At 41.6% G+C, this 14,135-nt stretch overlaps 1 protein-coding gene across 1 annotated transcript in view; it reads right to left on the minus strand.

The window, feature by feature from the left end:
* Nucleotides 1-14,135, minus strand: part of LOC126470665 (uncharacterized) — a 1,059,339-nt gene that overhangs the window by 691,132 nt on the left and 354,072 nt on the right. Inside the window, exon 4 of the mRNA XM_050098659.1 lies at nucleotides 11,740-11,787. Within this exon, the coding sequence (XP_049954616.1) occupies nucleotides 11,740-11,787 (48 nt within the window). The remainder of the gene's footprint in view (nucleotides 1-11,739; nucleotides 11,788-14,135) is intronic.

Raw genomic sequence — 14,135 nt, forward strand, 5'->3', positions numbered from 1 at the left:
CATGTTGTACCCTGCTACCTGTGAACGCAGTCCTTGAGAGTGTGGTATTTTTTCCGGCAGTATCTATTGCCAACATGTAAACGCATACTAATACAATTTTTATCGGTTAATAGCGCGTTACAGATAACCGCATCACTTATGAAAAGAACGAATTTTCCACTGCAGTAAAGGTTGTAATCTCTCACTCTTCGCTGAATCATATCCGAAATTATGTCAGTGACTCTCAGTGACTAAATGCTCTAGATCATTCGCTGTATTGTTCCTGTCATTGATAGTTCTAAATATATGCAAAGTACTCGTAAAATACCTTGTGTGAGCCGATTCTCTTTAACAGACGTCGATGTTGTACCGAATTTAAAGCATTTCGAAAATCTAGGAACATCGACTCCTTCTCTTTACTTTTATTTACGGCTTTCAGAATGTCGTGTATGCAGAGTTCTAGGTCGAAATCCATATGGTTGTGATCCATAAGATAATTCTGTTCTATGTAGAAAATCCTATTTGACTTCTGAAATGTTATATACTGCTGCTACAGATCGATGTTGGTTTCGTAGTTCTGTTCTTCAGTTTTACTTCTCTCTTTCTTTATTGATGGATAATTGCGAATTATGTGCCCCGTATCAATCGCTGTGAACAGCACTATGCTAAAGGAATTGGAGGTTAACAATTTTTAGGAGTGGAGCTAATTCGCTGTGTTTCGATAGATAGAGGCAAAGTTCTCTGAATGAATGGTATTGTTTCTACATCTCCAACATTTATAGCCCACGTATACATACCCTAAAAATAGTTACAGAGCCAACAAATCATCATTCACTGCGCGGGATTAGCCGAGCGGTCTAAGCGCTGCAGTTGTGGACTGTGCGGCTGGTCCCCGCGGAGGTTCGAGGCCTTCCTCGGGCATGGGTGTGTGTGTTTGTCCTTAGGATAATTTAGGTTAAGTAGTGTGTAAGCTTAGGGACTGATGACCTTAGCAGTTAAGTCCCATAAGATTTCACACACATTTGAACATCATTCACTTTGCATTCTTAATAGTATGTCACTCACGTTAGGCTTTAAATTTACAAGTCTTACGCTGCTCGGATAATTTGCTCGTGATGTGTATGTTCCACTGATCATCAGGCCACGACAGAGCAGCCGGTTACGCGGCGAGAAACCCGAGTTCGAGCCATATTCACCATATCGCAATCAACCGGGGACAGAAGAAGAAGAGGACGTTTCGAGGACAGCAACTGTGTGCCACCACATGAGACATACTTGCGGGTTCTCTGGTGACGATGGCCAAGATCCAAACAAATGGCTGAAGGTATAGCTGAAGGTATAGCCAAATTTGACAAATGCGATGACACCGTGTGTTTGGCTAACGTATTTTTTCTACTTGGAGGGCACTGCCAAGCAATGGTATGAGAACAACGATTAGAAGTTAGCAAGCTGGGAAGTATTCCAGGAGGAGCTGCGCAAGTATTTTGGCGACACACAACGACAGAGTGCAAGGCTGAAGATAAATTAAAGATCAGGGCACAGCGTCCAGGAGAAACTACAGCATCCTACATTCAAGACGTCTTGGAGCTGTGTAAAATAGTGGATCCTAGAGAGGAGGAAGATAAGGTGGCACATCTCATGAAGGGTGTTGCTGAGGACATGTATCAAGCCCTATTCCTGAAGGAGGTTTCGACAGCAGACGACTTCATAAAATGCTGCCAGTATATCGAGACAATGCATCAAAAAAGAATTACACGCAAGAAGTTTGAACGGCTTCCAAACGTCGTATCGATGTCTGTGATGGAGGAAGCTACTGATTTCACAAGTGTTCTTCGTCAGATAGTGAGAGAGGACGTTCAGAAGGCACTTGGATTGCACGGCGAGCAAAAACCGAGACGCTTCAAGAGGTCGTAAGGGTGGAAGTGGAACAGACATTGAACCCAATCTCTCGTACTTCATTTCCCTTTAAAACGGTGAAAAAGTCGAGACCCAGCCTCATGAGGAACCCGTTTGGGCACCAAGGAAGACTGACGTCTGGAGGACCAAGGATAATCAACCAGTACGTTTCCACTGCGGAAGACCTTGACATGTGGTGCGCTATTGCCGAGAAAGGTGGCGGATATTTGATGACGCCCGCCCCAGAAGACAGCAAATCGATCTTAGCCGACGCCAACTCCGGGAAGACGAAGATGAACAAGAAGATGTGGGTTCAGGATGACGTAGGTTACCATCCCCGCAAGCTATCCGCTGGAGAGGACGCTCTCCAACACGCCGATCAAGGTCTCCATCACCGTTTAGAAGCTCCAGCCCATCACCTAGCCGCTGCAACCTGGAAAACTAAAGGGTGCGACCTTCGTTGGAGGTGAGGCCGCCGAAGAGAAAAATCCTCCGCCGTCGATCACTACAAAAATGATAGGAAACTACATCGATATCCTCATGGATGGCTCAAGCTCTTGTGGACTCTGGAGCATCATATTCAGTCTTTTCAGAGAAGTATCGTCGTCAGTTGCAGAAAACCGTATTCGTCGACAGCAAAACATCTCTGCTGAAGGTGGCTAACGGGAAATATGTAAAACCTACAGGAAGATGTACCACTCGTGTGGGTATAAGTGGCCATATACAGCCCTTAGAATTCGTCGGTTTACAAGACTGTAGTCATGACGTCATTCTCGGACGGGACTTTTTAAAAGCTTCTCAGGCAATTGTAGACTGTGGTCGCTCGAAGATTGTACTAGACGAGATGAGATACTGTGGACAGGAAGATGTTCATCCGAGTGTGTCGAGATTATGTGTGCTGGATGAAGTGATGATGCCTGCAGTCAGCACTAGGAAGGTAACTGTCACATGCCATGCCATGCATCAACCCATGGATCTTGTTGTGGAATGTAAGAGAAGCATACCACTGAAGAATAACTTGGTCATCCCAGCCTCTGTCGTCTCGTTTAAAAACGGATTCGGTGAATTGTGGATAGTTAACTGTCACCGAGGACCGCATATCCTTCCAGGACGCATGTGCGTAGAAAACGCTGAGCCGTTAATTGAAGAACAGCTGATCGTCATATAAATCTCCCATGCCGAGTCTATGGGTGAAATTAGCGCTACCACTGCGACACAAGATCTTCTAGCTCGTCTATCACCAGATCCCACTAAGGAGCAACAGAAGAAGCTACTTGCCATTCTGCAAGAGTTCTCTGAATGCTTCAATCCCACAGGTGAAGAGAAAATTAGACAAATCGACGGTGAAGCACCGGATTAGCGCTGGAGACCATCAACCAACAAGCCAAAGACCATACCGTGTGTCAGCAATGGAACGTCGAATAATTCGCGACGAGGTAGAGAAAATGATGAAGAATGACATCATTCAGCCTTCGCAGAGCCCATGGTCGTCACCAGTGGTTCTCGTCAGGAAGAAGGATGGCAGTTGGCGCTTTTGTGTTGATTACAGGAAGCTTAATAAGATAACTAAAAAGGACGTTTACCCTCTTCCACGAATTGATGATACACTAGATTGTCTGAAGGGGACTAAGTTTTTCTCAACCATGAACATGTACTCGGGATACTGGCAAATCTGAATAGAGGCTGATCGTGAGAAAACTGCATTCATCACCCCTGTGGGCCTGTATGAGTTTTAGGTAATGCCGTTTGGTTCGTGTAATGCACCAGCAACTTTTGAAGGGATGATGGATAATCTTCTACGTCACCTGAAGTGGACTATGTGTCTTTGTTATTTAGATGACATTATAGTGTTCTCAGAGAAATTTGATGAACATATAAAAAGACTGAGGGCCATTATTATGTGTCTCCAACAAGGCGGACTGAAACTTAATCCAAGAAAGTGTCTGTCTGGAGCAAAATAAATCAAAATACTTGGACACCTTGTATCAAAAGAAGGTGTGCGGCCAGACCCAGAAAAGGTGAGATCTATAACGGAATTCCCTATTCCTAAAAGTATTATAGATGTGAGAAGCTTCAAAAAAATGGTTCAAATGGCTCTGAGCACTATGGGACTCAACTACTGTGGTCATCAGTCCCCTAGAACTTAGAACTACTTAAACCTAACTAACCTAAGGACATCACACACATCCATGCTCGAGGCAGGATTCGAACCTGCGACCGTAGCGGTCACGCGGTTCCAGACTGTAGCGCCTATAACCGCACGGCCACTCCGGCCGGCTGTGAGAAGCTTCCTCGGATTATGTTCTTACTGCCGTCGTTTTATCGAAGACTTTTGTATCAAAGCCAAGCCACTCCAAGATTTGTTAAAAGCTGATGCTAAATTTATCTGTGGTGATTTTCAACAAGATTCTTTCGATGTGCTGCGAAAAGCTCTGACGAGTGACCCTGTACTTGGTCTGTATGATGAGAGAGCACCCACAGAACTATACACAGATGCCAGTGGGTATGGGATCGGTGCTATTCTGGTGCAAATTTCGGATGGAAAAGAGAAGGTTGTAGCCTATGCTTCTAGGGCACTTACAAAAGCCGAGAGAAACTATTCAACTACAGAAAGAGAATGTCTTGCTGTGATCTGGGTCATCTGCAAATTTCGACAGTATCTCTATGGAAGGCCATTCACAGTTGTTACAGACCATCATTCACTTTGTTGGCTGACAGGTCTTAAGAATCCAACAGGACGACTCGCCAGGCGGGTACTACGTCTTCAAGAGTATGACATTACCATAGTTTACAAAAGTGGAAGAAACCACCAAGATGCGAACTGTATCTCAAGAAACCCTGTGAAAGACTGTCAAGACTTTAATAAAGATAGTGACCGTCTCGCTGCGCTCCAGGATCTCTCTGTTGGGCAGAAGAAGGGCGCCAAGATATCTCAAATTATGCTTGCCTTAAATCGGTCAGAGGATGTGACAGGACAATTAACGGTAGTTAATGGATTACTTTGCAAGAAAAACTTTGATCCGTTTCGTAAGAGGTGGCTACCAGTGATTCCTAAACACATGCGCTTAGATCTCCTACCGAAGTTCCATGGCACATCTGAGGCCGGAAATTTTGGACACATTACTCATCACATGACGACTGCCTACCTTTGGGCGCTGATGACCCCGCTGTTTAGCGCCCGTAAACCTCAAACACACACACACACACGACTGCCTACCATCCGCAAACTAACGGGCTTACTGAACACCTCAATAACACCTAGGCCGACATGCTATCAATGTTCTTCAGTGTTGAGCAGAGGGACTAGGATGAGGTGCTACCTTTCGTGACGTTTGCCTACAACACTGCCAAACAAGACACCACAGGATTTGCGCCATTTTTCCTGGTGCATGGGCGTGAGGCGACTACGACGACGAACACTGTGTTTCCGTTAGATCCTGATGACGTCGACGACGACTACATCGGCCAGGTGTTAACCAGAGCTGAGGAAGCTCGGCAGTCAGCTCGACTCCGCACGCTGCAGGCTCAAGAAAACGATCGGCGAAGATATGACGCGAGCCACCGCACTGTTGGTGGTGGTTTTTGGGGGAAGGAGACCAGACAGCGAGGTCATCGGTCTCATGGGATTAGGGAAGGACGGGGAAGGAAGTCGGCCGTGCCCTTTGAAAGGAATCAACCCGGCATTTGCCTGGAGCGATTTAGGGAAATCACGGAAAACCTAAACCAGGATGACCGGACGCGGGATTGAACCGTCGTCCTCCCGAATGCGAGTCCAGTGTCTAACCACTGCGCCACCTCGCTCGGCCACCACCCTGTTGTCTACCAGCCTGGTGACCTCGTCTGGATCTTCACTCCTGTTCGGATGGTTGGTCTCTCTGAGAAGCTCCTCAGGCGCTACTTTGGATCCTATAAGGTTGTAAAACAGTTGTGTGATGTTACTTAACAAGTTGAAGATTTCGACCCCGACGCAAGACGACGAAAGATCAGAGATACGATCCACGTCCTTCGGATGAAACCCTACAACGATCCTGCCACCCAGGGTAAATTTGAAGCTCCAGTGACAGGCAACAAGCGGAAAGGTGACGAAGAGCGTAGCGGCAAAAGAAGTTATAAGAAGGTCACCGCCAGGGCGAGCATCAGTCATCGGGAGTCGGAGTATGCAGGACCAATGACTCGTTCCCGGACTAGGATGACGTAACACCGAGACCCTGTTCGCTTAAGGAAGGGGCAGTGTGGCAGAAGAAGCTGAGTAGCACCGTAGTGGAGTCGGCACGGTAGCTCAGCGTGTTCGGTCAGAGAACCGGTTGGCCTCTGGAATAAAAAAAAAAAATAAAACTGAGTGGAAGGATCAACCACCGAACTTGAACAGGATGTCTTACTACGTCCGCAACGACCAAACACAACGATCAATAATGAACAAAAATGCAAAAAAAAAAAAATAGTGTAGTGGTTAAGATACTAAGCTCTTGCATCGAGGATCGTGAGTTCAAAACTCACATGGGCTATACAATTTTAATTTCTCTATTCGGTTCGAGTACCTTCCAGAAATGACAAGAATTATTGTGCTGGAATGTTCTGTAGCTGTATATATACTTTATGTGTTCTGGCCGGAGGCAGTTCGCTCCGCGCTCTTGTATGTGCAAGTGCTGAATAAACCTTCGTTAAGTGAAGTTAGTGTTCGTCGTTCATCTGATTACACCTTCTTCTACGTGACAATATAGAGATGGGGCGTTTACTACTTCTGAGATACTGGTAGTATGTACGTATCTCATGACAAATAAAATAAAGCAAACTATCGCTATTTATTTCCTTAGAATATTGGTTTAACTGAGCTGCTGAACTAAGCGAAGAATTACTATAAGTGCGATGTCAGTTCCTCATCCACTGGTTTACGCTTTCCATTAAATTTTGTACTTCAGTGAAACGATCAATAACTTATGTAAACTGGTGCACTGGTGTTGCAAGCGACCTGGAAAGGCACGTTGCTGGACATATTTATCGTGTATTTTCAGAAAGAACAGTGATGACTGTCAACCGAATTAGAGACTGTTGCTGTCGCCAGGCCAAATGAAACAGTAACGTGTATCCAGTGGCTGCTATGTCGTCAGATTTTGAATTGGTAGTCAGTGTGAAAGTCGAGCTCAGGAAGGGGAAAATGCAAAAATCAGTGTATTTGATCGCTCTCGTAGTGGAGAGGACGAGATTCCATGTCCAGGAGGTTGCAATGATGGATCAAATTCCACTGGCCATTGCGAACTAAACTCTGGAAACATCCGTCTACAGCAATATGACTGTAGTAGATGCCCTACGAGGAGGAAGGAGGTTCAAATCTGCGTCTGACTGGGCTTCAACTCAGAGAAATCGGTCGACAAAATGAGGTTCCTCTAACTTAACGGCAGGAAGAAGGTCGCAACCTGATTTAGAAGCATGCTACTCTTGCATACTATCAAACTGTGGATAAATATGAACCACATTAAGCTGTCACGGGGAAGGGAAGCACTTTATGGTGATCTTCAACATAAGGTAGACTGAACCCGAGAGTAGCACTTTGCCATATCCGTTTACGTAACTGGACTTCAGCTACAAGTTGTTAAGGGGCTCCGGAACGCCCTATACTTGCAATGTTAAAATAACGCTTATAAATTACATCTTTCCTCACAAAGTATTTGAGGTAGGAAGTTGAACTTTTTACAGATTATTTATTGGAATATGGGCTACAACTTAACACAGGGATTTTACAAAATTTTAGTTCAGTTATTAAGGATGATTTTTTTTCAATTGTAATGAAAATTCACAACATTTTTTTGCAATTTTTTATTTATATATTCAAAAATATACAGTTTTTTGGAAAAAGGCTGTGTTAAATTATGCAGAAGGTACTGTGTAACATTTACTGAAAGCTTGAAACAAATATGTTTGGAAGATCCTTAGAAAACATGTAATTAGTATGAGAAAATAAAAGTTTTGGGAATCGAGCGACAAAGATTGGATTAACTTTTTAGTGCATTCCAGGTCCATAGGATGGATTATCTTCATCCTCTGCAAACTCCTCCTCCAGCTTCCTCTTGTTCCTCCTCCTGTTTACTCTTGCTTGTATTTCTAGACTCTTTACAGCCCTGTCTGCAGCCCGAAGGCGTTCCTTGTCTAAAGCAAGCATCGCTCGTTGTTGTGTTCGTAGATTTTGCTACCATTTTCTTCAGTTGCAGTTACTGCAACACTGTTCCAAAAGGTGGTCATGTATGAACACTTATCACATATCAGTTGTATTTCACTAGCAAGTCCTACGTGCTTTATTATGGAGGGTTCCAGACCATCTTCACTACAATGAATACATCTTACACAGTTTGAAAAAACTCCTATGAGAACCGACATATCAAATATTTCATTCACATCCGATTCGCCCATAAAACATTCATAGTTTTCACTCATTGAATCAAGCTTCTTCTGTGAAGTATTTTCTTTCCCACTTTGACTGCTATGGGAAGGTGTACTTGAGAGGTTAGGTTCACTCACTTGGTTATCGTCTTTATTGTTTACAGTAATAACACATACCTTTGGCTTTCCAACATTTCTCCTTTTCTTAAAAGCCTTCAGAGGATTTCTGATAACTTTACTTTTACTCATTATTATACTTCAACAAAACAGAGACTCAAGAAACAGAATTAATTACGAATATTTTCGAGATAACGACAGAGTAAATAAACATGAAACAATCGACAATCACACGAGCGATATATATTGAACCATCACAGGTTAGCCACAACACATAATTTATCTCACATCACTAAAATGTACCTGATGAACACGGACGTTAATAATAACACCATTTGACAGCAGTTTAACAGCGCCACAGTGGGTCACGCCCATGTAGAACACATTTAAAAAAAATTTAAAAATAGTTGTAGTCTTCGGAATTGAATAAATTATATATCTATTAAAAGGTAATAGTCTGCAGATTCAGAAAACGCAAAAAAGTAAAAATTGAACTTTTCATGATTTTGAGCCTTTCCGGAGCCCCTTAAAGACCAGACTACATTTTGAAACTTTTTTTGATCTAACACTATTTCGCGATCTGCTGATGATCAGTCCGAAGGTTGCTTCTCCATTCAGCAAACACTGTGATGCCAATTCTCTTTGTAATGCTCTTGCGTTTACATGGATGTATAGGATAATTAATCAGTGAAGAAGTTTAAAAATCTGTAGCCACGTTTTTCTTTATTGGCCTCCAAGTGTTTTACATTAGACGCGAATAAGAATTTATCGCGTGTAAATGTGTCCTTTATTATGCAACTTGTAGGTAACATGAATTTTAGTTGTTAATGAAACCTTTTTAAAGTGAGCTAAATACTGAAAAGGTATCTGAGACGAACAGCTACCCTCTCCGCCACTGAAGGCATAAAATTGACTTGTCATTCCACTTCTGTGTAAGTTGAACTAGATTACAAAGGTCGCAAATTTTAATAGCATAATAGAGTTTCTAAGATTATCTCTGCAAACATTTAATATAGCACTGTCTTCTTAATGGTTGCCCGCAGTTATAAATAATAAATTTAATTTACGGACGAAGTATATTTGGTACTGTGAGAGGAAAAGCAAGTACCTCTGAAAGCTATGTGGAAAATTTCCAGTGTGACAGTTTTTATAAGCGTATGCCCTGTTTTCGGTCAACAGCTTAAAAATTAACTGAAAGCCGTTGAGTAATTTGCCCAGGCTAAATTAATGAAAAAATAATCATAATCGTTAAGCGATCACATGCAGTGGAGACTGCAATGCCTTAATAAATTGCCCATACCTTTATCGATCTGGTGCAACCATCCTGAAATATCCGCTTTCCTGTTTGCCCTCCCAATGCGAACGGGGTCTGGGAAGCGGTGCGTGGATTCTGTGACTCTTACTTCCATCATGGATCTGGTGTCCTGCTTTTCAGACATCGTTGGGCCACAACTAGCCCGCTGAAGCCACGTGCTTCTCACGATGTTTATAATCCAATGTCTCTTTCACCCTCCCCCCCTTTCCACACCGCACGTTTCCTAGTTTGGCCCTTTTCTTTACTGATCTTTACCTAAAGTTAAATAGAATCAAGTAATTTCCAGCTAACCCTCTTCTCGGGACAATAAATTACTAGTTCTGTGCGACAATATTTATGACCTTACTGTATTTCGCAGACGTAAAGACAGAACAGGAAAATTCTCACAACCAGAATTACGGCAGTTCTTTCGGTATTCATCTAATTTATAATTTAATTTCATTTTAGTTTCCTTCAACAAGAGCAGCAAGGTTCACAACAGCTGTTAATTGTACTACCTTCAGAAAGATGGGAGTTACTCGAAAATTTAAACCAGTACATTAATATATACAATAATAAGTGTGAAAGGTTTCTCGAAACAGTGGTATATTCCTATGTGTTGGTACGAAAAGCTTAACCCTGAAATGTGCAAATCATTAGCCCCGGAAATACTTACTGTCAGCTCAGAAAGGTCTTTACAGAGTACTTCTTTTGTTTCCAAGGGCTAGTACATTTCCAAGAGCGGGACCTATCAGTAACTAATCTTTATCACTGAAATGGTACGAATAGATAATATAATTCTGGCAGAAACAGCAACCTGTCACGATTAATTCTCTTGATACGTTAATATCCCACAATTAGATTTCCAAGAGTGCGGATTCATTGTCATATTACGACATATACTGGAATTTGCATCGTAAAGAAAAAGCAGAAAATAATCTGCAGATTTGCATGACTCATGATGAGCTGTTTCATCAAATTACAGTTCGCTAGCGGAAAAAAGTATTTGAAGAGAATATATTTCCACTGGTTGTTTTTTCTTCTAGACGTACCCCATGTTTATACTGCAATCGCAGTGTTCATTAGCATCATGAAGAACAAGCTCAATTTTCGTGGTGAATATTTCGGTTTTCACACTAAAATTTCACAAGTGTCGAACTTCATAAGTACAGCAGCCGAGTCGTGTGTTCTGTTAATACTTCTTGAGTAACAAATACTGTCAAAAGACTTCTTGTAGATTTTTTTTACAATATGTTGAAAGTAATATATCTAGACGCTAAAGCAATTGAGTTATATTTAGATATAAACTCTAGATGCCTGCCTATTGTTTCGAGACCGAAACAATACTTGTGTAAAAGTACAAGCAGTGTACAACAAGTAGCTGGTAGTAAGGGGTATTGTTTCTCTTCCACCACGAGATAAATTCTGTAGGATATAACAATCTTCTTCCACACTTTCTGAGGCAGCTTTGAGATCACATGCAACGAAAGTGGCAAGTTTGTATACACTTTACATATACACTCATATTTTCATAATTTCTTTTTAAATAATGAACGCCGTATTAAAATAGCCAAGATAACCAAGAACCTTAGCTAAACAAGAACTAGATGTTCGCTCTAGAGAGGAGGGCATGCTGTACTGCGACTTCCCGACAGAATGTGACGAGCTATAGGTCCAGTTTCGAGCCCAAGGGCGACACTCAATTTTAAACATCCAAAAATTTAATTATTTGTACCCCGTTGTAAGAGGGCATAGCTTCAACTTTATGGATGAGGATTAATACATGGGGTCATAGGTTTTACGAAATAAAACTTCATTAGTCCTTCTGGTCACCAAAATACGTTTACTAGAATGCCTAGGGACCCGTTAGAGTGATTTGACCTACATTTTAGGTGTAAAAGAAACAAAGCGTGCATAATTCCAAACAAAAAATTCTTAATTGTTTTTCTGTTTACTGTAAATGAGTTTTTGTTGTAATAGACTGCAAGAAAACTTAGCATGTTGCGGAGCGTACGTATTGAATAACAATAACAACAATAATACTAATAATGGTAGCAATGACTCGTTTATCAACTAACCTGTTTTTCCAGGCCTCTTCCGCTGATAACTTTTTCTCCTTTCCATAGCTGCAACAAGAAAATGTTTTCATACAGTTTTCGAATTTTATTCAGGGCATCTAGCATATGTAATGCCGCGTACGGTAATTTCTTTACAATATGGACGTCGATTTTTGCGTACAGACTGTGAGTACTCTGGAATTTACTTGAGGAATCAGTTTAAACATCTCAGGCAAGTTGTATGATAAGATAAAAATTAAATTTATTTCACGAAATCTGAAAGATCGGAAATATAAAAAGTAAGAGTGATATTTCATAAAATCCATTCATCCTACTCAATTGCGCAGAAAGGGGAAAGAAAGAAATCTCATTGACCATAAATGTTTATTACGCTGTAAAACTTTCAGAAGTCTGTATAATTTAAAGAGACTGACTGACGAGCCCGTTGAATGCTTTTTATGCAAAACAGCGACAAGTGAGTTACGGGGAAGAGAACTTTGAAGGAAAGTTCACCAGGTAGATCACCAGGCTAAATGTCAACTGAATTTCATTCAAACTTGATCGACTCGCGGTATCCAAGATCGCTTAAGAGGCTGAAAAGTTGCTTTTAAATTTTCTTGAATTCGGTTATAAACATTAATTTTCTCGTCGGGTTCTACCATTCCTTCTTCTTCCACAGCCATTTGAAGCTCTTTGCCGGCCGGTGTGGCCGTGCGGTTCTAGGCGCTTCAGTCTGGAACCGCGTGACCGCTACGGTCGCAGGTTCGAATCCTGCCTCGAGCATGGATGTGTGTGATGTCCTTAGGTTAGTTAGGTTTAAGTAGTTCTAAGTTCTAGGGGACTGATGACCTCAGATGTTAAGTCCCATAGTGCTCTGAGCCATTTTTTTGAAGCTCTTTATAGTCAACTCAACAAATTTTTCGTCGATTCCAATGGGACGTAACGGATCACTTTCGCTTCTGTCCGAATTTGGCGCCGAGTGACTTCCAATTTTTTTTATTTTTTATTTTTTATCTTTGGAGATTAGGAAGTGGTTGGGCGAAAGGCGTTCCACTTCACATGAAAATCTGGAAGCGGCATTCCTCTCGCAGGTAGGATAGCGAAGCTAGTACACCGATACGACACATGTCTCAGTCACCATGATGATAAACCCATCGAATCGTAGCACATCATATTGCGCCTGTTTTAAGTAAGAGACGGTAGCGGGCGCACAGCCTCAGACAATGCCCCAGACAATGAGTTATGGTTATCACATGACAAATGCGGTCGGATCCAGTAGCTAGCTGCAAGTAGTTACGACTGTGGCCGAAAGGTGTCAGCATCATACGGAATACGAAATTATCAAGTAGTTAAAAATGTAAATTTGGGAATCAAAACTATATTTATTGCGACTTTCATTAATTATTGCAGATCTGCTTAATTAATAGTGTAAATGATGGTGTGAATGCGAAGTATTAAATAAATGAATATTGTTATGTGTATCAACTATGTAGTGAGAGAGTGAATCATACTCAGGGGAAATTGTAAAGTGCATCTCGCCAGTTTATGGTACTGGGGAAATAAGATATATTTTGCGATAATTTTGTTATTTGAAAAGGGAGTTATATTTATAATGGTGGAATTTCTAAAGTTGTTCATTTAGTAGATTGTTCATAAAAGCTATTAAGTTATGATTGGTCAAAGGTAAAACAGACGGGTTTGCGCGGTTTGATACCAATGCTGGATTGGTTGGGATATATATAAGTCAGTCAGAGAGCAGTACGGTCAAGCGTATTTTGTGAGTGGAAGTATTGCTTTGTGAGCCTAAGGCAGTTCGGATCATAGTCGCGATCATGTTTGGACGTGGATATAAGGAGCTCTGAATAAGTGTAAAAATTTTACGGAGTAGTGGTTAAAACCAGACAGTGAAGTGCCGCAAAGTGGACGCGAACGTTTGTAAAAGACGAACGCGTAAAATTCCCATTTTAATATGTAAATTGTGAATTCTGAATAATCAACATTGCGTGGCAAGTTACACAAGCCGTGACTGCAAACTGAACATTCGTAGTGGTCAAATTGTGTAATATTTGAGCGAGAATTCTCTCACATATAATTCGTTTTTTTATCCTTTCCGGGATTAGATTTGGTTCGATGCCATAAGCTGGCTATTACGAATGGCTGTGATTGCGAGTGAGTGCTGAAACTAGAGTTAAGATCAGCACAGACTTGGCAGTGTTTTTTCTATCAAACAAGTGCCATTATATCGAAGTTTTCACTCACAAATTATGTTTCAATTAATCACTCACTCAACTTGATACTGAAAAACATTGGTTGCATCCGTTGTATTCGTATAATGCTACTGGCTCTACTAAAACATTTTCGGTAGAAAAACATCATCCTTTTTTAACACGATAGGCGTCTTGACCGGGCTGCACAAG

The sequence above is a fragment of the Schistocerca serialis genome, chromosome 3 (assembly GCF_023864345.2).
Source record: "Schistocerca serialis cubense isolate TAMUIC-IGC-003099 chromosome 3, iqSchSeri2.2, whole genome shotgun sequence".
Taxonomy (NCBI): Eukaryota; Metazoa; Arthropoda; class Insecta; order Orthoptera; family Acrididae; genus Schistocerca; species Schistocerca serialis.